Genomic DNA, 26,806 nt, shown 5'->3' on the forward strand with positions numbered 1-26,806 from the left:
TCCTATGGTATTTAATTAAAAAAAAAAATGTTAGTGTTAATCCACCAATTTCTCGCCACTAGAAGTTTGACAAGCATTTTAGTACTGTTTAAACATGGCTCTTGGAGTCTCAGTACACATCCCCAGTAGCTTATTCAGGTATTTCTACCGCTAAAAATGGGTTCCTTTTAGGGATGTGTCTCAGTTCACTCAGGCTGCTGTAACACAGTTCCACAGACTGGGTAACTTATAAACAACAGAAATGTATTGCTCGTGCCCATTCTTCTCGAGGCTGTGAAGTTCAAGAGTATACAAGCACAAGAAAGTATCCAAGTTCAAGATAACTACCATAGTTGAGTGAGGGCCTACTTCCTGATTCATGGCTAGTGTTTTTCTGCTATGTTGCATGGAGGAAGGGGCTAGGAAGCTCTGTGGGGTCTCTTTTATAAGACCATTTTATAAGACCACTAATCCCATTCATGAGGTCTCCACCCCCATGACCTAATCACCTCCCCAAATCCCCACTTCCTACACCATTACCTTTGGGGGTTAGGATTTCAAACATATGAATTTGGTGGGGGGGGTCCAAAAACATTAAAGAATAGCAGGATGCACCTGCTGTTTAAAAAAAATAACATTCTTTCATATTATTACCTAAGAAGTTCGAGAACTGAGGAAGCTAAACTGCTTGAGGTTAATTATATAGTGTTTTTTCTTTGTAATATGCCCTCTTTAATCTCTCTGTCCAATTCCTGTTTCTTGGGCCCAGGTGGAAAATGTCACTGGCCTGCCATAGTTCTCCTACTAAAGGCAAGTTATTATTATTATTATTATTATTATTATTAAATTCTGCTCTATAATCCCTAAGAAGTGGAACAGTGATAAAATATGTGTAAATCTATGCTTAATTTGCCATTTCAGCCATTTATTATCAGGAATATTCCTTCTCTGTCATATGCATGCAGTCTACTCCCAGTTGCCTTGCCCTTAATTCCTTACAATGTCTGGGCCCTGCTGCTTATATAAGTTATTACAAAGCTGTCGCCATATTGGCCATGGGGGATGTATTGTTTGCACCATTAGTCTCGCAGCCTCCACTTCTTTTCCAGGTAGCAGCAGGTTGAGCTTATGTCACAATGCATCATCATTATTAACATATTTACGCAAGGGCATGTAAATGGCACTATGGGGATTTTACATAAATATACAAGAGTGTGGTTCATGCCTTTGAGGACATTAAAATAAAATTAAGTCAGAGGCAGTCACCATATGCAATGCCTAATCATGTAATACGGTGACCATTTGGTGATGCTACTATACCATATTTCCACAGCATTAGTGTTTTCAAATGACTCATTCAACCCCTGCCAAGACATGCAAAAACAACTAAATGAGGAGCTTTTTCCAAAAATGTTTTCCTGTTTCTGCTACCAAATTCATCTAACAGAGTAACACTTTGAGTAAGTGCCACTTGCCTACTGTGGAAAACACTTTATTTGGTAGTAATTTTGAAACATCCAATATGAATTATAGACACTGCAATAGAATCAAGGAATCCTATTTTCCCCTTCAAAGTCAATAGAAAAATTGCTACACACACTAGGTATTCTTTCTTTGTAAAGACACATTTATCAGTACATTCTGCTTCAGAGTAGTTCAGGTATTTCTCAGCTAGCACAACGGTTTAATCCTCCATTTTACCTGCTCAGGTAAAAGGGTCGTTTTGCATCTCAAGGGCTAGAGGCAATATTTTTCACAAATAAATAACACACTAACTCAGTTGTTAATATAGCTTTAAACCAACCTAGGGAAGAGAAAGAGAGCACTGCATTCCTGACAGTAAAAATTAATGTCTCTTTACCAAAATCTTATCTTAAAATCATGTATTCAAAGCTGAAGTGTTAGATGTTTTAAACTTTTAGATTATAGAGAAGAGAATATTTTCTATTCATGATGTTAGTCTTAACAGATTTTTTTTTTAAAACAAATTACAACATGGTCAGACTTTCCTCCTTGGAATTCTAAATGTTTCTATTGTTTGCATGTCTTAAATCAGTTATTTTACAAGCTTCACTATTGAAATTTTTCATTTGAATAATTATTCTATCGAAATGAATTTTTGCCCTGTATAGATGTTGTCCTGATTCTTTATTGGCCTTATTTTATATATATATATATATATAAATTGGCCTTATATATATATATTTTATGTATATATATTTTATATATATATTTTAAATATATATATATAGGCCTTATTTTATATATATATTATATATATATTTATATATATATTATATATATATTGGCCTTATTTTATATATATATATATATATATATATATATATATATATATATTTAACTTAGTAAAAGCATATATGTGTATGTCTGTGTATGGGAAAAAAAATTAGGCAAATAATGGAACTAAAGCATTCACATTCAAATACAGTTAAATAGGAATATGCACGTCTACGTAAGCACACATTACAAGTTGATACTGAGAACTACCAGAGATTCGTTGAAGCTTAACTAAGGAATCAACATTTAATAGCTTCCACTTTCCTCTAAAACTTCTGAATCTTAAAAATATATATATTTAAAAAGTGGGAGGAACACAGACTTCATATTTTACCTATAACTTGCAGAGGAGCAGAAACAGGGTTTAAAAGAAGCCAAATGTTCTGAAGGTCTTTAAGTGATAGCTGAGGTAACATGGGTAAATATATTATTAATGTTTGTGTTATTGCTTACTATTGACTGGATCTCTTCATTATACTCTTGAGAATCATGTACATAAAAGACAATAGAAATGATAGCAATAACATCTGATTAACCCTCGGCAGATCAATCCTGGAACACAAGACTTTAAATATGTATGAGGCAAAAAAATGACTTTGGGTGATTAGTATTCCAATAAATTTTCCACAGCTGAAAGGGGCAGAAGAAATGCACACATTTTAATAATTTGGGAAAAGCCAAGTTAGCTGATATCAATGATATTTGGAGGCTATTGTAATCTTTTTTTCTTTTAATGCATTTGCTTAATTGTCCTGTACAAAGAAAAAGTAAGCCAAGCATGTAGTTAAGACTGGTGGGCATCACATTCAGACAATTTGTGTATTCTTACAAATGTGTTTAATTACAACTGCTTCAAAAGTACCCCAGAGTTTCAAAAGTTTTATTTTAAGTTTGAAGACTAGACAAGGTCATACTAATTTTACAACATCCTACATGATTTAAGTATATATACAAAGAAAAAAAAACAACGTTGGAATATTACACAGCTTTAAGGTTTGCAAAGGTTATCTGTGTCTTAGTTACTTCTGTACTTACTGACACATGAGACGCCAGCAGTGAGTATTATATTTCATAATTTGTTGACTAGCAAAGATACAATCATTAGTACCCTAAGTCTTCAAAGTTCACACCAATCCTTATGAAGCCATTCGGAAAGAGAAAGTCAACCCTGAAATTAGAATTAGTGCCTATGATAAGTGCTTTTGACAGAACATAGATAAAATGGAGATGTTTAAAATGTTATTTCCAGAGATTATAAAATTAGCATATTATAGTTACTCCGTATAGTGAAGAAAAGGTGATTCTTCTGGGCGTTCTGCTTATAAGATTTTCTTTAGTGTGAATTTAAATAGAATAAATTTGTTTCCCACTGATGCCATTGATACAAATGACACAACAGCTACATGCTACTTTATAGTACTTGTTAACATGACTACACCTGGGAACCCCTTTGTGATCATAAATTTGGATATCATGGGACCAATAGGTATCCAGTTGGCCATGCCATGTTGCTGAAGATACCAGAGAGCATAGAGAAAATGCACAAGCAAGGGAAAGCCATTTCAATGTGTTTCTAAAAGGTAACAAGTATAATTTTAACAAACTCTCTTTGAAAATATTTGTTTAACAAACTATCAATAAAATAAAATTCAAAACATCACGAGAGGCAATGAATAATTTTGAGAAAGTAATTGTTACAAAGCATTACTCAGAATTTCCATAATATATTCTGCTGAGAATGGAGAATCGATTATGCATAGTCTGCAAAGGAAAACGGTTAGAAATTTGGTGGGACAGTAAAGGCTTAAAGAAACAAAAGGCATTGGCTAGACAGTAAGTATGTGTATATTGTTGGGCCTATGTAATGATTTGTAATATGATGGTGAAATATAGGGAATAGAAAAGATTTAAATTCCTAATTTTCAAATTGCCCAAAAAAGGTAATATTGAGGACCTAACAATTTTGTTTGTGAAAGATGCTGAAAAATGATTGCCATTTAATAAGCTTCAAATCAACAATTTCTTAAGAACCTGAAGTAGAAAGCCCATGGGCATAGGATAAGTATGTGACCAGCCAGCCCGAATTTTGCTCTTGTTAAAAATGCCATTATGATTGACTTTCCCTTTAAATTCTTCACTATGATTGAAGACCACTCCATATATACATCATTAAGAAATGCTTTTAACACATGGACAGACAATACAGTAACAGTCTAGTGGCTTTTGTTATGCAGCACAAATAATAGAGGGGAGAAAAAAAAACTTCTCAGTGTTGCACAGGACCTTAACATTTCGTACACATACCATACTTTCTTTTCCAGGACCCTTAATTTAAAACTCCAATAATTCCGTGTCTAAGCCTTATAAAATAAATACTTGTAAAGGTTATAAATTAGATGTTGAGGACTTTTATGGAGGCAGTGTGAGCTTTAATTTGAGAGACATGTCAATGAAACCTCCATTATCAGTAACAAATTGTTATGATAATTGCTTATTATTTCAGGACCTCTGAAGCAAAATAAATAGAAATCAATTTTCATCTTAAAATGATGGACTACTTGGTCATTAGTAAATACTTTTCTTTTCACAAATAACTACACAATGTGCTTTCCTGGGAAACCACTACCAGTTTCATTCAAGTCTCAATAAAATGTTAGTTTCACAGGAAATGCAGAGGTGAACAAACAAATGAGGAGTATGCTTGGCTAAGCTATGCAGCACGATGCTAACATTTGTTTGCTAAAAAATTTCTAAAATAGAGAAAAAAAATTCATTAACCTAAAGTGGAGATAAGGGTATGTAAATAAGATGAAAACAAAGTTTAAAATTCCTGTTTAAAGGGACATCATATAATTCTGTTTTTGTTTATTCTGCAAAATGGTGGTATTCGGCTTTTTGTAAAGGAAGGCATTTGGAAATACATAGTTATAGCTTCCTTCAAAAATAGAATTGCAGATTCAATATACTGATATTAAATATGATCAATCTACTGATACACAATCATGTTCCATATATATGTATACACACACAAACATGATCCTCCTTTTAGGCAAATACTAGGAGTAAACTCAATTAGCAAAAAAAAATATGGACTTATTCAGTCATTATATAATATAAAGATATATATGAATAGAATAAAAAGGAAAAAAGATCACATAATATTTGATTAGAAATACTGGAAGCAAAATGAGAAATATAATGTCAATTAGTACTGCCTGTTACAGATTCTTTAAAATTCTGTTCTAAGCACTGACAGTGTTTGGTAGGCACAGGGAAACAATTATGATAATGAAGAGTCATTACAGAAGAAAAAAAACTTATTGCTAACATTGCGGTATTCCTTTTATAAGAATTAGTTGAGTATTGATTATAAAAGTTCTATCAACTCTTGCTTCTACTTGATAACTATGAGATTTTTTTTACCCTTGCTATCAAAAGAGTGCTACTTTCTTTCCTTAATATATTTCAACCATTGTGAATAATTCAAAAGACAATGACAAAAGTAATTCACAAGTTAATGTGATGTTGCTTAAGAAATTTAAACAATAAAAATCAAATTAAACCATTGAAAAGGTAAGCTTAGACCTCCTTAAAGACAGTGGCCTACCATAATTTAAACACTTTTTCATGAAAAATACCATTCAGTTTCCTACAGATTTTGCACAGTTCATTCCGTGGAGATACTTTTAGGGAGATAGAGAGGAGAGTTGTGGGGTATGGAGTCTCCTCACTCCTCCTCTGTGCAGCCCAGCAGCTCCGACCGCAGTGTGATCCGTCCATACCAGGACCAAGGAAGGATTCTTATGTGCCGTGCATAGATGGGAGGGTCGATGACATTTTTCCTGTGCGTATCATTGTCAAAATTGCCCTGGAAAACCTAGTAAAGAAGAGCAGAGAATATCAATCATGTAGCCTTCTTTTTCTTGGGAATTATTTTTATTATTTTCTTGTTTCGAGCTTTTTTCCCAAAAGTGAGATTTGAGAAGTAATCATGTTTTTCAAAATAAATGGTTGCAGCTTCTTTCTAATGATAATTTTTAAACCAAACTGTCAAGTAATGTTTAATGTAAAGACTTAAATAAGGGGTGCCCGGGTGGCTCAGTTGGTTAGGCATCTGACTCTTGATCTCAGCTCAGGTCTTGATCTCAGCGTCATGAGTTCAAGTCCCATGTTGGGCTCCACACTGGGTGTGAAGCCTACTTAAAAACAATCAAATAAAAATAAATAAATAAAACAAAACTGGGGGTCTAAGGCAAGAATATGTATATCTACCATTTTCCTTTGCCTATCAGGTTTTTGTTATTTTTTTTTTAATTTTTTTTTCAACGTTTATTTATTTTTGGGACACAGAGAGACAGACCATGAACGGGGGAGGGGCAGAGAGAGAGAGGGAGACACAGAATCGGAAACAGGCTCCAGGCTCTGAGCCATCAGCCCAGAGCCCGACGCGGGGCTCGAACTCACGGACCGTGAGATCGTGACCTGGCTGAAGTCGGACGCCCAACCGACTGCGCCACCGGGGCGCCCCTGCCTATCAGGTTTTTAAAAATGCAACAGATATTTATTTTTTGCTTATGTCACAGGCTGATGTTGATTAGGCAGCTTGCTGAGGGTGCTCTCTTCCAAGGAGTGACTCAGAGATCTAGGCTGCTCTGATCTAGGCTAGCCATCATCTGAACATGGGGTCTCCACATTGACAAATGATATGGTGAGAGAGAGTTGTTAGCCTGTGCAGGATGTTTTAAAGAACACAGTAAGAAAGCAGCTTACATCATTTTTGGATACATATCATTGACCTTAACTAATTATATGACCCCAGCCCAGCCGTAAAGGAAGCTGGAAAATGGAGAGGAGAGCATAGATATTTGGTGAGCACAGTACTATCACAATGTCTTTTGCTCACTTTTCACATAGACAACAAATTCCCCAAGAGATAACACAATCAATGCTGTTTTGTACTCCCCCCACCTTTCTTTTTTTGGCTTCTCTGTCTATTAATTTCTGGATCCATACAATACTGTTGTGATCCTTGTGACTTATAATGTTCTGACACGTTGGCACTGCATTATTCTCTATCTTCCTTCTTTTGTTGCAAAGCTTTTTTATTTTCTTAATGCATTTTATGTCCATTTTTCTCCCAAGAGACCTTTATAATAACTTTGAAAAGTGCTTGTTTCAGAAAAAACAAAATCAAACTACTGGGATCCTGATAGAAATGGTATTAAATTACACATGACTTTGGGAGAAATTCATGCATTCATAATATTTAGTCTTACTTGAAGATTTCATCATTTTTTAACCTAGAGATTCTGAACACTTATTATTGAAGGAATTTCTAATGATTTTATATTCACATTTTTATTTCAGCTCAACTAGGATAGTGAATGTCTCTTCAGAGTTTCCCCTTTTAACTTTATGAGGCATCTTATAATTGGAAGGTAATTTTCTTTCTTGCTTGAGATCAAAACATGACTATATGGCTAAAGGGAGACCTGAAAAGAAAATTCCCCAAAGGAAAAAGAAAAGAAAAGAAAAAAAAAAAAAAAGAAATGCCATCACTACATGACAGAATATTTAACCTGTATCTTTGAACATTCTAAAATTAAAGGGAATGTTTTAAAAACCGTCTTCTAGAATAAGTTGGTTTAGTCTCACATGATCATAAAAGGTCCCCCGGAAATAGAAAAATAAAGATATGTTCTTTAAGGCATTAGACAGCATGGCACTGATTAATAGAAGCAAGAGACAAGATGGGGTAATCTTTCTGTTGGTCCCATGGAAAGATTACGTGTCGTTGAGGGCAAATGCAAAGTGCCATCCCCATCTGGTGGGGAATAATCTTTCAACATGACACAAAATATATCTCAAAGGCTATTTTTGAATAAATACTTGCTGAAGAAGAGAATACCGAACTGTGCCAAGTCTAGAATTCATCATCCTGGCATATCTGAATCCATTTTCATTTAATAGGCATTTTATCCTCAGCAATGCTCTGGCTTTGAATTGACCAAGCAGGAACTAATTCTGGATTTAAATGTGTTACTAAGTAACAGTGTCTCTGTTAGCAGAAGCTCACATGGATAGGGCATACCACACAAACACTCACCAAAAATCCATAGAGAGGTTGTCATTGCAAAAGCAGAAAATAAGAGAGTATATTGTACGGATCCCTGACATTCTCTCTGACATATGATGTTGGATTCAAATGCTTCACTGAGATTGTCGTGTTACAATTTAATACAGAATCTCAAATCCAATTTCATAACCCTGCTGGAGAACTTAATGTATATCTTCAGAATAATAGAACTTAAATTCATTAACTTTCATCAAAAGATCTATAACCGTCCAAAACATAGTGTCATACCACTTCTTAAGAAAGATATGCAGTAAGAAACAATTTGCTTTTAAGTCACTGGTCCTCAGCACAAGTTTCAATAAGAAACTATCAATCCAGAAAGGAATAGTTGACATATTAGTTAGACTTATCTTTTTATAATGGAAAATATATTTAAAGAAACTACATCAGCTCTGAAACTGCATACAACTGTGACATTTCTGATTCAATGTGTGAAAGTCATAAATATTTGAATGCTCATTAAAAAGATTAAATGAAGTTTCATAAAATAGTATCATTAAAAAACAAAAATTTTCACAGAAAACCAGCCACAGTCTACATTGGAATCACCCAAACTATGAGCTAAAGGTAGTGAAAATATACTTTTAATATTGGAGGTCTCTCAGTAATGATACAGTAGAGAACACTAAGCACATACTTGCGATTTCTAACATGACATCTCGTACTTGCTGTGCAAACATGTGGCTCATGTACTGTTTCCTTGTCTCCAGCGCTAGGAAGATCTTGCTTAAGAATTGCAGTTTCAAAGTTTTACCCAGCAAAGGAATGCAAACTCAGTATTTTTAGTTAACTTTTAAAAATGTGTAAAAATTCTAGCAATGCACTTTCATATACACACTTTAGACATATAAGCACCTTGATTGAAATCAAAGTCTGAAAAGACTGATGGAAAACATTGAATGAATCTCCACTGAGAAGGGGAATATTGTACACAAGAAAGATAGTTTGAGAAGTTTTTAGGAAAGAGTCTGCACATGCTTCAGTTTCAGGAGGAGGCTCAGCTAATAATTAGCTGATGACAAGTTTGTTGATGCACTAAGACATGATAATGCTTAGGGATCTCAGGATTTTCCCAACACATGGGGCCTCAAGGAAAAAGTACTGAAAGTACTTTGGAGAGGCTTCCACAGTTACAACCTAGAGGATAAGGGAGAAAACTACAACTGCCTCCATGTGGCGGAGATGTTGGATTCTGCTTTCCAATGTCAACTCTCCTGTGATACTAGTTAAAATTCAAATCAGATTCTAATGAAAATTCAAATCTCAACACAGAGAGACTGTCAGATAAAACAATTAAATGTTGCTTCTAGCAACGTTTTAATAATTTTTTTCTCAGATGAGACTTGTCATTCTTCATTAGGGACAATGGTCTATTCAGGCCAGAGTAGACGTCATCAGTGGAGACTGCCAAGAAGGCAGGATTATCCTTCATGACACAGTCAGAGAGCTGGGTCATATCTCAGCTTTTCTTAGCAGCCATGTACTATATACCTGCCTTTCACAAATGTTGAGGAATTCTTTGGGGATTTCTTGCACATACTACTTACTTAGAATGCCATCTGGTCTGTGAAGATATACTTCTTGTTATTTGTTGTAAACAAATGCATTAAAAGTTTTAAAGAGACTCTCACTGGTCTAACCTTTTGGGATCTAACCAGCAGTTTTAAGCAGTTTTAGGTAGCCTCCCTGAGCTCTTCATGGCTAAAGAGTCTGTATTTTAGCAAGGTCTTGGGTAACCATCAGTTCATCCCTATGGCATTTTGGTCACCCCTTTCTAGATTGCATTATCTCTCTTTTGATATGTGGAGACTAGAACGATATCTGGAATTCCAAATATTGTGGAAATATAAGGGTTGAATAAGCTTTCTCAAGTTTTCTCTACTGTTTGTGTTTGCTTTGGTAATGGTGTCAGACATACCATTGGCTTCATTGGCTATGTCTATACACCAATCTGATATCCTTAGAGGATAAAAGCTCAAGATAAAAATCCATTACCCTAAAGCAGCATTTGTGTGTGTGTGTGTGTGTGTGTGTGTGTGTGTGTGCGTGTGTATGTGTGTGTGTGTGTGTGTGTTCGGGGCAGGGAAAGGAATGGAAAGTGAAAAAAAACTTATTTGGCATATATGATTTCAATTATTTATTCTTTCATCTAGAGTACTTATAACAAAGTTAGAAAAGAACAGTCTTTTCAAGCTCTGATCCCTGAGAAACCCTGTTTTTATTTAACTCTGCCCATACAATGGAAGAACCCAAGACTTGGAAAAGAAGGCATAGATCTGCCAGCACCAATTTTTTTCTAACATTTCTGACATGGAACTTTCAGCCATGGCAACCTATTCATCAATATAATAGGGTAGGTATGCTTTTAGACACTTTGGAAGTCTGTCTTTTTATGGGTTGACATATGCCTCCTTCAAACTTTGATCTATGATCCTAGTGCTTTATGCTCAAAAAGCATAGAAGATATCTAACTACCAAAAGAAAAACACTAATAATAACTAATATAAACCTATCAAAAACTCAAAAATAGTGCTTGAGGCTAAACAGTCATGGTTGCTTAAAAAATTCCTCATTTAAGTTGATCTTCAAACTTATCATCTTGACTGCATTCCATTGGATACCCTCTGGTTTAACTATGACTCAATTAAAGTGTGGATTTATCCAGACATAGTATGTAGTTATGACTTGAATGGCTCAAAATATAGAGGATACTTACCTTTGTTACAGATACAATGCTTCTATCAATTCAATAAAATTTTTTAAAACTATTAGATTCACTTCGGTCATGATTGATGACTGATGGTCAAATAAACTATGAACTTTGTCATAGAATTTCTCTTAAGCCAGGATTTTCCCAATGTTTTACTTGTAAAATAGATTTATAGTAGATATAGAAATTTATATTTATTCCAATTTCATTTCATTTTATTGAATCGTGACATTTTAAAAATAGCAATTCCTTAGTTAAAATTATGATCTATATAAAAATAGTAGAAATTTAATAGACATTGGAGTTAAGTATCTATTTCATAAAGCAACCATTTATGTGTAATGTGAGTATAAAATCTGGTATTTTGAGTGACATAAAGGACTTACACTTATTAGTTTATGGTTCAGCATCATAAAAATTGTTTTTATATAATTATTATTATATAATATATTTTTCTATAAAATTACTGAGGGGCGCCTGCATGGCTCAGTCAGTTAACTGTCCATCTTCAGCTCAGGTCAAGATCTCGCGGTTTGTGAGTTTGAGCCCTGCATCGGGTTCTGTGCTGACAGCTCAGAGCCTGAGGCCTGCTTCGGATTCCGTGTTTCCCTCTCTCTCCCTCCCCCACTCATACTCTGTCACTCTTTTCCTCAAAAGTAAATAAAATATGAAAAAAATTGAATAAAAAGAACATTACTTGAATTTCTTTGGACTGTCAAAAATTTCAGGTATAACTTGAATGAATGCTTCAATGGTTTAAAGTCTAATGAAGATTTTCACAGAATTAGTATGCATAAATGAAAGTAAACATATTTATTTATTCAGATAGTGTTTATTAGAAAGACCAGTTGCTTCTCATTCTATAACTATATTATTAACATGTCTTAGTAAAATTTGCAATTTTTGTTCTACTTTGCCCTATATTAAAGCATTTTATTTTTTTTATTTTTTTATTTTTTTATTTTTATTTTTTTTTTTTCAACGTTTATTTATTTTTGGGACAGAGAGAGACAGAGCATGAACGGGGGAGGGGCAGAGAGAGAGGGAGACACAGAATCGGAAACAGGCTCCAGGCTCTGAGCCGTCAGCCCAGAGCCCGACGCGGGGCTCGAACTCCCGGACCGGGAGATCGTGACCTGGCTGAAGTCGGACGCTTAACCGACTGCGCCACCCAGGCGCCCCTGCATTTTAAAAACCAAAACTTTTCATCAAAAAATAAAATAAAATGTGAGGCTTGTGTTAAAATGTATAGAAAACTATGTCTTAAAAAGTTTCAGTTAGTGGTATGAATGTACATCACATTAAAAAAAATCTTATTGGAAGTTTTACATGTATGAAACTTCTGTTAGTGATTGGATATAAAAAGTCTGAAACCAAAGTTTGATTATTTTAGCCTACATAGACTCTAGCTATTATTCAGTGAATTCAATTTTCTAGGAAAATTTATCAGCATCCTGAAACCATTTCATGATTGAATGGCTGGTATATCATTCTTGATGGTTTCTCTCCAATCAATTCCACTAAACCAATGAAACTCTGTAACAAAATTAGTCTAAATATAAGTACATTCTTTCATATGTAAAACGGAAACAAGAAATCAGTTTCCAGGTAAACTCCAACATTCTAGGAAATGTTCCTTGAAAAACAGTGCATACTGAGAATCACATTCTAAGAGGTGGACACACACATAAAGAAAAGGTTTTGTCAGAGAGAGTAGATTGTGTTAATAACCATCTACATTGATCATGAGTCTGCAAAAGAATGAGTTGGGAGATGAGCCCTCACTATAAGACTTCACAACAATGCTGCAGCAAAAATCCTCACTGGTAGAGAGGAACAGAGAGCTGCTTCAGTGACTTCCAACCCTAAGCATCCTGCCCTTCAAAAGTGCAGATGAAGTAAGGCCATAACCATGCAAAACAATTTATCAGCAGGAGAACATATCTGTACAATTCAGGGTGTGTCCAATCTAGTATAGTCGCAATGTTTGCAGACGTAGGTCATTCCAGTGAAGAGAATACAAAACATACAACTTTGTGCAATATGAGTGTGCAGTAAAATATTAACCTTACCCCAAAAAGAGGTCTGACCTTTGCTTTCAGCTCCTGTGAGCTGAAAGCCTTGGAACATCCTGCAGGAGAAGACTGTCTTTGTTTACATGGGCTGGGCCAGATAATGTATGCTAACAAAGTGATTTATGGTGGGGGCTTTGGACCAGCTTGACCACCTAAGGGGCTGGAAACTAAAGTCAGCCTTGCGGGCAGTAAACCATGTTTACATAACTGAGCTTCAATAAAAACTCTGAACATCAAGGTTGAAGTAAGCTTTCCTGGTTGGTAATAGCTAGTGTATATTGTATGTCACATATCATTGCTGAGAGAGGTTTAGCACTGTTCAAGACTCTGAGAGAAAACAATGGAAAGCTAATGCCTAGAACTCTTCTGGGTTCTGCCCCATATGCCTATTCTCTTGGCTGATTTTTTTTAAAGTTTATATATTTATTCTGAGAGAGAGACTGAGACAGCATGAGCAAGGGAAGGGCAGAGAGAGAGAGAGAAGAGAGAGAATCCCAAGCAGGCTTCTGCACTGAGAGCACAGAGTCCTATGCCGGGCTCGAACTCATGAAACCATGAGATCATGACTTGAGTGAAAACTAAGAATCAGACACTTAACCAACGGAGCCACCCAGCAACCCCTCTCTTGGCTGATTTTTATCTGAATCTTTTCACTGTTATAAACTGTAACTGTAGGTATAATAATTTTAAATGAGTTCTGTGAGTCGTGAATTGTCATACCTAAGGTGGTCTTGGTGACCTTTGAACACTGTTGATGTGAGAAATGAATGTGGATTTAGGAACTCCCAAACTTGGCAATGAGTAATTGATGTTGTAAGGTTATAGGTTTCGTGGAGGACTTTTTGATACTTGTAACGATTAGTCTGAAAAGGGACCCCAAATATCTCAAAGAATTGTGCCCCAAACTTCCTCAACCTTATGTGCCAGGCCTCAGGCTTCAAATTAATTGTGAACATATTCTTTTATGATTCTTTGAATAAATCCTAAATTTCCTCCTGAAATTTATTTATCGCGGCCCTTGAGAACACTTTCTAAATCTTTTATTCTTAGGTTCTACTCGCCCTATTTTACTTGCTCCTTTTATTTTTATTTTCTGGATGATATTTATTTTCATGAACAGAACCCTAGCAAATACATCAAACAGCTAGTGTGGCTTGCTTGTTCTGTTTCATATTTCAGTAACAAAACAACTCACCATCTTTATTCTTTCATATTTCTTTAAAATCATTTCTGCAAAAGCTTACACATTCCATGGGGAATATTACTTTGGCCATCTACTAGGGATTAATTTGAAATCCCTGGGAAACTGCCAGGTTTTCTGAAAGCTGTAGAATATAGTGACATATATAAATCATTCTGCACTGTATTTCATATTGGATACCAATTTTTATCTGTGTTCCTTTCAGAGTGGTATTTTGTTCCACAAGCCCTTTAAAAAACCTGGACCCTGGTTCCTTCAGAGATTTCTTTCCTTCCCAAGCTCCCTCAGTGAAATTAGATGAGGCTTTCAAACTGCCTACCCAAAGACTTCACTTCAAAGGTCCAATTATAGGACATTTTTGTTTGATGGGGGAAGTAAAAAGAAAAACATGGGGACAAGTTCCATGTCTTTCTTACACTAGTGCATGGATCATTTTAAACCATTAAAATGAATATATGGATTCTCTGAGAAAATGCATTCCACTCCCATTGCTGCCCTCAGGAGATTTCTTGTGGCTCTGAAGTTTGCTCTCTTTTGTAATTATGTAAAAAAGGAGGTCTTTGGCTTCAGGAAGTACTGCATTTCGCTGAACTGATCTGGCTTTGCTTCATGTGCCTAGTATATATAAATCTCTGATTATATCCCAAGAAATCTTTACTAACCCACATATCTGATATTCACTTAAGAGTTCTTGCAGTATTACGTGCACTGTATTGTTCTTCCTGTTACACATTTTTTCTCCCCAAAATGCACTCGTGGGAGATTCTAATAATAATTGGCCACAACAATGCGAATATGTTACCTCTTTCTTTCTACTCTGACAATAAAGGGACTTTTCTTTTATTGCTTTTCAAACTGTCACACACTCTCATTTTCCTGTAATTAATACGAAAGCTGGTTTGCTGATATTTAATTCTTGACTGGGAAAGAGGGCTGTGATATCTTTCTAAAATCCCTTCCTCCTTAGGTACTCTGGTGGCTGGGAGCATTGGGAAAGAAGAGGAAATGGCACATCTTTGGGAATATTTTTGAAAACTTTTAACATCTGGCCTCTCATGGAAAGGCTCACCTGACCCATAGAGGTCTGAGATGGAGGGATGTAACTCTCCACAGTAACATCACCCTCTCTGTTACTGGCAAGCTGGCATAGGTTATACCTGTGACTCCCTAGTCCACTGCGAGAGTGACAAGTTGAGCTAAGGAATTGCTGAGATTCAACACAGCCAGATTCTCACAGCTGAGATTCAACACAGGGAAAAGGCCTGGGGACAGGGTAGCCACCTCCATTCCATCTGTGATTTTCTTGCAGATCCTTAACTCCAAGTGTCTGGGGAGTGGGCCACTTCTTACAAAGCACCAGAAGGGCCTCGCTGAGAAATTCATAATATTTCTGTTAAGTCTTGACCCTGGAAAAAAACTCAGAAAACTCAAAGCTAGAGTTTCTAATTCTGTTGACTGTTACCTTTCTTCTCCCATAGTTGCTGGCATTTAGAATGCTCACTCTAAAAGTCACTCAATAGGTAGGACACACAACCATATTTAACTTCTTTTATGATGAGAGTCTCCTTAGGAAACAAGAATACCCTAGGAAATATATCATATAGGATGGTTGCCTATAAAGATTTATGAAACATAAAATATGCCATTCTAAACTGTGGCTATATACTTAAACTATCTGATTTCCAGCACTCAGATTTTGACTGCCATGAGAAATAGTCCTACAGAAGAAACAGAACTGGAAAATCATGTGCTTTTTTTAAAGTTTATTTTTATTTATTTTAAGAGATAGAGAGAGAGAGTAAGCAGGGGAGGGGCATGAAGAGGGAGGGAGACAGAATCCCAAGCAGACTCCACACTGTCAGTGCAGAGCCCCATATGAGGCTTGAACTCACAAACCATGAGATGATGACTTGAGCCAAAATCAAGAGTCAGACCCTTAACCGACTGAGCCACCCAGGTGCCCCGATCATCTGCTTTTTGAAGACATCTACAGGAGATATTACCAGGAGTAGTAGGAGAGTAAGACCATCTAATTTTTTTTTCTTTTTTAGTATAACATCAGAAATGTAGAAATGCCTTTTCTTTTTTTCTATAAAAGTACAAAACAGTCTGCCTCTCTAATAAAGCTCAATGCTCATCTCAAAGTTTCCTAAGTCACACAGGGCATTTTGCATTGTATCAGAACAATCTGTAGTCTGACTCTATCCTTTCATAGTAGAAATTTCCATGATGTGGCAGTAGAGAAATCGGTGTCTGATAATTCGTACCCCACCTTAGGAACCTTTTCCTCACTCCACATCTCCTTGAAGAGTTTCATCCTATTTTGGTCAGAAATGACTTCGTACACAACTATATATATGAACACAGTAGTCAGCATCCAGCCATGTGTCTTCTAAGCCAGACTGCTAAGGAGGAAAGAGTGTCAGGGAGTTGGAGAAAATAATTCTGGAGATGGACAAAGAGGTGGCAAAGTGAAAGCTCAAAGATGAAGCAGGTTGTGAGGGTGTGTGCATGCGTTTGCTGTGCTTGACTAGGCATGGAAGAAAGGCATCCCCGCTTTATTCTGTCTTCCTTATGTGTGTTCTCAGAAGAACATCTGGTCTAACTGGAAAATCTGGGAGATCTTTAATGGAGACAGGATTGCAGATATAAATTTGGGATATACTTATACTAAAAGAATTATTCATTGCTGATCTGAAATTCAAATTTAACAGGGTATGCTGCATTTGTGTTTGGTAAATCTAGCAACTCTAAATGAAGAACATAGAGTAAATGGCCCTGAGTTGAGCAGCTGCAAACTCTACTTGGGTTTGAGCTGGATCCTGGGTCTTTCTGTTTCAATGTGTTGAGAGCACAATGATTATTAAATTATATTTGACAGCAGGAGGAAAAAATCACCTTTGCTAATGCTTATAGATATTACTAGACTACCAAAAAGAAGAAAATAAATCAAAAGTGAAACGTTGCTATGTAAAAGTAATATTTTTTCACTCCCTTACGAAGAATGCCTTCCTTTAATTATTGTTAACTATTTAACATTTCATTTATCTGTACAAAATTAATTTTATTTCTTGCTTTATTGGAAAGCAGGAAATTAATTCCTGTGTTTGGTCTTCTGGGTTTTTTTTTTCTATAGAAAAATTGGAAAAAAATACTCCTTTCATGCGGGTATAATCGCTGGGTTCATCTTTAATTTTTAAAATTATCCTTTAATCAGCTTTGTGTCTCAAATTACACCAGAAGCCTTATAATGATGAGAAATGTGTTGCTTCTACAATAAGGGCCCCAAGGGGCTTAGTACCTTAGTGCCTTGAGAGCCCTCCGTATATATAAATAAGCTTTCTCTTTGAGATCCAACAAAAAGAGGTATGGACATGAGCATCGTTGCCTAACGGGTCGTTTTATAGGGTGTGGCAGATCCAGAAATCCTTTTATAGATTCTTATAAGCATGGAATTATGACAGGCATCTTTTATCCTTTTTGGGATTTAAACTGTGGAATGAGTAGAAAAAGACTAGAACGTGAATTCATTTTGAAAGTCAGAGACTTTCATTGCTTCACACACTACCGCTGAACGTGTGCTGGTGGACAGGAAAAACGTCATGTGTGCCCTGTGGAACTGACATCCTAGAGGGTTCTTTCACCTTCAAAATATGCATATTCAGCAGTCAAAATATTAGTTGTTTTTTAATTACTTAGAAATGAAGTGGGTTCATATTTTTTGCTGTATTCCAGCCAATGGTAAGTGCATAGTTCCAACAACCAAAATAATGACATGTTTTTTTTTCTCTTACTCAGACTGATCAAATGCTCATTTTTCAACATTTATTTATTTTTGGAACAGAGAGAGACAGAGCATGAACGGGGGAGGGGCAGAGAGAGAGGGAGACACAGAATCGGAAACAGGCTCCAGGCTCTGAGCCATCAGCCCAGAGCCCGACGCGGGGCTCGAACTCACGGACGGCGAGATCGTGACCTGGCTGAAGTCGGACGCTTAACCGACTGCGCCACCCAGGCGCCCCGCAAATGCTCATTTTAATAGTGGGGATGGTAACTATCATATTCAAGTTAAATAGGATTCTATTTTTTCTAATAAAACTATTAAAAATCTTTCACAGCTAAGCTCTGCTATTTCGGTCAGGTTCATCACTGCCTTTTAATGAATAATAACATTTTTGAAGTTTAAACAACTTATTAAAGGTTTATAGCCTTGACTATTCTATTGTGGACCTATCGCTAATCAGTATTTTTAGTGTGTCAACATTTTTAATCAGTGGCTAGGGTCATAGTTGGGCTAACACTTGATGGTCCCTCACAGTCGTAATACAAGCACGACTTAATAAGAGAATGTGTAATTATTTTCCATGAGGGATAATGTCATTAAACAATTGTGCTTAATAATATATGTCAAACAAAAACATGAGATATTCAGAATTTTCACTGTGGATATTTTTATTAATTTCTGATGAGTGATTGTGGATTAGGACGACAAAAATTAAGACACTTAAAGTTTTTTGGCATTTGAGCCTTGGGAAAATTAAGGCCATAAATATAATAATGATATGTAATAATAAAATTACTTTCAATGAACATTTTACTTTAATAGCATGTTATGGTAATGTATTTCATGTGTTTTTCACACATTTTTTCATTCATGCAGAAACATCTATTACCTAGAAAAAGTATATGGTTTCAAATTTTAAGGTAACTTATCAAATTTTCCAGAAACCAAGGAGTTCTTATGTTTTTAGGATATAAGATAATTAACACAAATAAAAAAAAAAAACATGTATTTAACCCTCACTGCATTTTTCTGCATTGTTTGCTCCTTTCTCCATTGTCAAAAACAAAACCCACAGATCCAAAAAGGCATCAGTTAGGCCGAGTTTGAAAATTAGGGTTTAATACATAATCTGACTGCAGTTAACCTCCCCCGGAAATGCAGTCTTAACTGGTCGGTCAGGAATTTTCTGATGGGCGCCAAGGAGTCTGCCACATGGGCTCTCTCCATCCCCCAGAGGAAGATGAAGTAATCTGCCTGATAAGACTCTTTGCTTTGACCCCTAAGGGAAAGCAGCCTTGCCTGGAACAATCCTCTTGTGGTAGTAACTCTTGTCCTATCCCCCCTCTATAAAAACCTTCCATTTTGTACAACTCTTCTGAGCTCCCTCTACTAGCTAGAAGGGATGCTGCCCATTCATACATCATTTAATAAAGCCAATTAGATCTTCACATTTACTGGGTTGAATTAAAACAAAAATAACGTTTATTTATTATTGAGAGACAGAGAGACATAGAGTGTGAGTAGGGGAGGGATAGAGAGAGGGGGAGACACAGAATCTGAAGCAGGCTCCAGGCTCTCAGCTGTCAGCACAGAGCCGGACGTGGGGCTCCAACTCAGGATCTGTAAGATTATGACCTGAGCTGAAGTCCATTCCCTAACCAACTGAGCCACCCAGGTGCCTCTTGAATGTTTGTTTTTTAACATCTTGAACTTCTGTCTCACTGAGAATGAGGTTTCATAGCATCTGTGCTGGGATATTATATGTCACTAAATAAGAGTCATAGCGGCAGGGATGTTTTTCTTCCCCTTGTTCCCAGCCCACTCCCAAATCGGTGAGTTTTATGGATTTTGTGCCTGATGTTTGTTTTTTTTTTTTTTTTTTCTGCTACCTTATGGTGTGTCCTCAGACCAGCACTCTTTTTGTTTGTCTGTTTGTTTGTTTTAAATGAAGAAGATTAAAAAATCCAAATGGCATCTAAGAAATGTAAAGGCTTCAATGGCCAAAATTATTTTACATTGTTAGTCTTTAATATTATAGAATATGAAATAACATACAAAGAATTTTCTTTGCAACTTCAAAATTGATCCCTGAAGAAAGGCAATCAGCTTTCTATTGCTGTCTCCAAATAACCTGAACGACTTCTTAATGAGCTCCTTCAGATCAATGGCTTCTGACTGTTCCTGTGGCTAGTCTATCATTCTAGCTTGCCTTTTATTTCCAGCATTTAGCCAGTTACTCGATTCTACAGTTATAATTATTGAAGTTACTAACCCTCTTTTGCTCACCTCCATCCCAGTAGCCCCATTTCCTGGTCCTCCCTTCCTTTCCTTCTCATAAACCATTTACCCTGGGTTCAGGAACAAACATCTCTGGGTAGGCAGGACACTTGGAGTTCATGTTAAATATGGAAATGGAAATACAGTCCTCCGTGTAGCTCATCTGCCCTTGTCTATTTGTGTCTGGACTTGCATCCAGTCTTGTGCCTTGTTTCTGACCCCAAGTCCCCATCTCACAACTGATTCTGATAAGTGATTCCATATTGTGTTGTTCTCTGTGCACCTTAATAACTGCTATCATACTTCTCATTGGTGACAATATGCTGCTTTCTGAACTTAAATTTGTTCAGTGTGGATGTCCTTTCCCATTCCAGCAGGCAGATCCAGATCTGCAAATGGCTTTTCACATTGATAGATCAATTCTTCTATAGTGGGTTTTTTAACTGAGATGTGGCTTTCTTGGTCCGAGGCCTTAGTAAAATTTACAGGGACTCCATTCTCTTTTTGTCAAGAACATGAATTATAAAAGCTACATAAGGAATCATTGGATTTCCTTGAATTTTTTAGTTGGTATACACAGGTTATGTCAATAACTGAACATCTTTACTTACATGTTTTTACTAAATGTTTTGTCTCTGTATGTTATCAACCTTTATTAAAAAGGGTGACTCATCACTGAACTTTACATTCTGCCAAAACAGACACATTCTCAGGTGATGTCTTAAGTTTGAAAATCTAATAACATCCACATTAATGTGAATACGGACAATTGTTTATTCTTCATACCAACACATATCCAAGTAAGGTCCCATAATACTGGATTGCAACAAGGAAGAAAGCAGATACAATTTTAAATACGTTGATACCAGATAGTGTTTATTTAAATTACACTGTCCCTATTTTTAGACAATGCTGAAACTATAACATTGTTTCTTTAACTTAGCTCCAATTAAGTCACTCACCAAATACCTAAGTAAGTACACTACAGTGACTACATATAAATCTCTGTCATGTAGGGGCACAACTCATTTGCTATTTTTGAATCCGAGTGCTTTGTGTAGAGTCAATTTGTTGTCAGAAAATGCTTTCAGAAAAGCAGCATCTTCTCTTTCTCTCCCTGCTTTATTTGAAAATAGTAGTAAGACTCTGAGTGGATGAGACTAATGGTCTCTAGGCAAGACGAGAGACTTGATGTCCTTGATCCTGCTGCTCAGAAACATGTGACTGTTCCACCTTGAAAGATTGATTCACTCTCTTTCACTTCCCCCAGCTAGAATCCTTCTCACCCAATGCCACTGGGGATTCCATTTATTTTACCTCCCAAGGGATTCTGTAGGTTCCAAATTTCTCACGCAGGTCAAATTTCAAAAGAGCAGCATGGCAATCCACTACTAAATTGACACCCCACCTGACCTCTGCCTCCCTGAAGAGCTGGACTTCTGAGGCTTTAAATATTCACATTTAATTTCAGCTACCTGAGAGTGGCAGCTTCAGCAGGAATGAAAGGATGCCCTGTGGCATCTGTCCTTACTGATTAATTTGAATATATACTCCAATACAGATTATGAAGGCTTTGCTAATGGGGATTGGTGGAGTTGCTGCTTATTTTTTTTTTCCACATCGATGTTGAAAAAAGAAAGGAAGTAGAGAAGAATGAGGATCTCTTCCCTGCCCCCCACCCCCCCCCCCGCCATTGGAGAGTCACAGACTTTTATGAAATGAGCATAATTTAATATTGTTCTTATTGTTCTCAGATTGTTCTAAGATCATGTTACTTATTTCCTATACTTGTTTTCTCAAGTTATACACTTGGCAGGTTATATTTGAAGTCTTCAAAATTAGCTGACTGTATCAAAGGTCTTCCACCATTCTCAAGTTCCTCATTAGACTGGGCTTTCTCTGACCCACTGTCATATTCAGGTTTTCCCCTAGTGTATCCAGCAGAATGTAGACGGTAACTGCCTGCTGAATACATGATTGAATGAATATAAATGTCACATTCTTCAAGGTGCTTTCCCACCTAATCTGTGTTCCTAACTACTTAGATCTATTGTTTAAATTTAAATTTTGTTTAAAGCTAATACATGTTTACTTTCTGGTGTTCATGAGAGAAGTGGCAAATGTTAAAATCTAAACTTACTTTTGGAGACATTGATTCATACTGACTTCCACTGACAAATTAGTGGCCAGCCAGTCCTAAAGAATTATAATATAATACATTCCATTCTGACTAGAAAAATCCAAAACTACACTTAGTTTCAAAAACTTAAAGTTGGTGCCAATTAGAGTCATCTTTCCCACATGTGCTTATTATTCAAATTAGCTGGAGCCTCTGTAAACATTTAGATTTCCAACTCATCCCCAGAGAGCCAGAGGCAGCACCCAGAAATCAGTATTTTTGAACAAGCTCCCCCATGAGTGTTATGATGAGGTAATTTTGGTAACCAGTGAATTAGAGTTCACCAAGATGTTGCCAGATTTTTCTTGATGAATATGTGGCATTCACTGTTCAGGGCCAATAAAATCTTACTGTAAACAGAGTTTTGGATTACGTTCTTTTATAGAATATCCAGAGTATAGTTGCAATTTTTTTTTGATTTATGCTTTTTAAAAACCTGGATAATTTGAGGGAGGGAGACAAATAGAATATTACCAGCTTCTTTTTTTCCCCCAAGAAGAAAGCCCCCATGGTGTGAATTCAGGTTTATTTAAACACCATGACATTATGACTAATATATTGGATGAGAAAATCCATTTTCATTTCTAATTTTTCCATATAAGAAGGCTTCCTGAAATTTATTATTGTTTTACTTTGGCTTATAACCTTAAAAATTAAATACTGAAAGTGTCTGTCAAATTTTGCAATTTTCCTGCTAACTGCAATAAAAAACAGCTCCAGGCGTATAAAACAAATGTCACTTTCATGAGAGCAAAGGAACATTTGACTTTCAACTAAAAAATATATCTGAATCCATGTTGTAGAGAAATATTAAAGTTGGTTAAATGTTAGAAAATGTAGACTAGAAAGAGAAAAATAAGATTGTAGAGATTGTAATGAGGTAGTGTCATCACGTGCTCAATCATGAAAGATAAAATGTAGAATTTTGTCAAAAAACAAAATGTTAAAATAAATTATAGTTCTTATATAAGTTCTGAGAAGGTAGTGAGAAACTGACAATTCAATGAAGAGAACAGGCATCTATTTCTCTTCAGTTGACTTTTGGCATACACACACAAATACATATACATAATATACGTTGATACGTATATTTAGATACTCTTACATACATATATACTTTTTCCTTGACATCGCTTTCCTGAGGCTTAGTCTGTTATGACTAATAAAACCCAGAAAGGATGTTCATACATTTAAAAAAAAAATTGACATTCTTACATTTTTAGTATTTCATTTACACCACTTGTGGTAAACCTAGAAAATTGCTATTATTTTGAGATTGTTTTTCTGAAGTAATCTTATTTCTGGATCTATATCACAATTCAATATAAACAGCCTAAAATCTATTAGAGCAAAGTGGTCAATAAAAACAGAAGAACACATAAAAGAATTAGAAAAATTTTTGAAAATATTTCCTTGGAAAGGTACATACAGAAAACATTTCACAAGCACATGTTTTGCCCTGCAACATTCAATTTATTTGTCATGTTTGTGTGGATGAAAGTTTGTAGTTGAATTTGCACCTGTAAACATTGCAGACTTTCTCCCTTATGGAAAGTAACCATGGGAAAGAAGACACAAATAATATTAGGAATCAATAGGAAATGGCTTATTCAGAAAAATTAATTTCTGAGTATAAGTAATATACCTAGTAAAAATAATAATAATAATAACAAAGCACAATAGTTTTTTGGATTATATATAAACATTTATTTTGATTGGTATATGTATATATTGGAAATTTTTTCCAAGTGTTCAAAGAACTTTTACAGTTCCTTCTTATACATTACTTCTTTATCATAATAGTATTGCTATATTCTTATGTACAGTTTGTTGGTGTTTGTCATTTCCTTCAGGAGTAAGTAGTAAACTTACCTAAGGCTTTTCTTCAACATACCAAATTATTTATAATACCATAAACAAACTGGCTAAATTTAATTTTAAAACTACCAATTACATGGTATAAGTTTATCCAATTGTTATGTTTATAAATATTAAAATGGTTTAACTCTTCAGAAATTTTTACATTGAATAGATGATAGTGATTTATTGGCTCCCATAAGAATTCTGGCTTATATCCTGTTCACCAAGTATCAATTTACTTTCGTAGGTGACCAACTTGCCAGTGGGGGCCTATTTTTTTTACAGTAAGACTTATTTGGGGAATGTCAATATCATATGTTATAATAAATATGGTTCATAAGTCCATGGATTGATAGTCATGGTCTATTTTGTGTTTCTAGAGGCAGGTTTCTGGGGCTCTACATTAATTTGAAGGTAGACTAAGTTTGTATGCTACAAAGCCTAAAGAAATCACTGCAATAACATCAAAAAATTATACCAAGTAAGTGAACAACAACAACAACAACAACAAAATCTTAACTGGAATCATTAAAAAAAACTTCAATGAATCCAAAAGAAGGTAGAAACAAAAAAAAAAAAAAAATGGAAAAGATGCAACAAGTAGAAAATAAGCAGAAAGATGATAGATTTTAAACCCAATCATATTAATTTTCATATCAAATATAAATGGCTTAAATGCTCTAGTCAAAAAGCAGAGATAGTAGGATGGAAAAAGGAGACCCAACTTTATGCTGCATAGAAGAAGTCCATTTCAAATATAAGGTACGAATAGGTTAAAAGTAAAAGAATGAAAAACACACACCAACAAAGCATTAATCAAAAGAAAACTGGAGTGCCTCTATTAACAGCAAAATAGAATCCAGATCAAAAAATATTTCCAGGGATAAAGGTCATTTTCCAATAATAAAGGAGCTAGTTGATGCAGTGGACTCCACAGTCCTAATTGTTCACACATCTTTTAACAGAGTTTCAAAATACATCAAGCAGGGGCGCCTGGGTGGCTAAGCGTTTAACTTCGGCTCAGGTTATTGATCTCACAGTTTGGTTTGTGAGTTCGAGCCCTCTCTCTGCCGGGCTCTCTGCCCTCAACACAGATCCTGTTTCAGATCCTTTATTCCCCCTCTCTTTGTCCCTTCCCCGCTTACATGCTCTCTCTCTGTCTGTATCAAAATAAATAAATAAATAAAAATACATTCAAAATACATCAAGCAAACGCTGATATAACTATAAGAAGCAATAAAGAACATCACAATTATAGTTGGAAATTTCCACATTGCTCTTTCTGTAATTGATAGTACAAGGATATAGAAAATCAGTAAGGATATAGAATACCTGAATACTATCAAGTAACCTGGTCAACTTGATGAAAATTTTATATACAGTTCAGACAGATAATAAGTGTATTAACATGCAAATGCCTAATCTATTAACTAAAGGAAAAATTAAAAAAAATGTTTACATATAATCATGAAATGACAAGCTTAATGTAAATGGAGTCAAAAAATATTTAATCAGTGCAACAGTTTAATCATATTTTTCATTATACCTCCTCCCTAAATCAATCTATACAAGGATTTTGCTATTACAGATATGCTTTTTAGTGAACATTACACATGGAAAATGTATGAGAATACTTATCTCTTTTAAAATTAATTTTAAGAGTTACATAACTTATGAAGTTTAAAAAGCTTCATCTTACGGAACATATTTTCATTTTCTATGCATCAGAATGCCTACTGTGAAAAGGTGAAAGGTAGGAACTGAAATAGTTATTTACAATAAATCACGGCAGATATTGACTACAGTCAAAAATACATTTGAAGACCGTTTCACAAAAAAACCCTATATACACTCAATCTAAGATGCTACTGATTAGAAAACATGCCATTATTTTAGGTTCTTCTAGAAAATAATAAATGCCTCCAATTAAAATTATGACATTGTAAGATATACCAATTTCTGAGATGTTAAAATGTAAAATGTGTGTGTGTTCTGAGATGTTAAATGTATCTCTAGATGCTAAATGGATGTGTTCTGAGATATTGAAAGGTAAATAGGTGTGGATTTTATAATCTAAACCTAAAGATATGTCTCCCTGAAATGAATTTTATGTGAAGTGAATTCAGACTCTGTTGACTCACTGAAATAGCCATCTAGGCTTAGTATTTCTTGGAAAATTAATAAATTCTCTGTCTTGAATTTTTGAAAAAGCAAGATATTCCCAACTCTCTGCTGGTGAATAATATACCAGGGAATAAAAGGGCTACACAAAATGGAAAAAGTCATTGTGAACTCAGAAATACTTAA

General features: G+C 35.4%; 1 protein-coding gene across 2 annotated transcripts in view; it reads right to left on the reverse strand.

Moving 5' to 3' along the window:
* Positions 1-3,143: 3,143 nt before the first annotated feature.
* Positions 3,144-26,806, reverse strand: part of EDIL3 (EGF like repeats and discoidin domains 3) — a 416,894-nt gene continuing 393,231 nt past the window's right edge. For both annotated transcript variants that reach the window (XM_045497268.1, XM_045497260.1), the window contains one exon: positions 3,144-6,154. In XM_045497268.1, coding sequence (XP_045353224.1) covers positions 6,005-6,154 — 150 coding nt within the window. In that variant the 3' untranslated portion in view covers positions 3,144-6,004. The remainder of the gene's footprint in view (positions 6,155-26,806) is intronic.

This window comes from Leopardus geoffroyi, chromosome A1 (genome assembly GCF_018350155.1).
Source record: "Leopardus geoffroyi isolate Oge1 chromosome A1, O.geoffroyi_Oge1_pat1.0, whole genome shotgun sequence".
In the NCBI taxonomy this organism is placed as follows: domain Eukaryota; kingdom Metazoa; phylum Chordata; class Mammalia; order Carnivora; family Felidae; genus Leopardus; species Leopardus geoffroyi.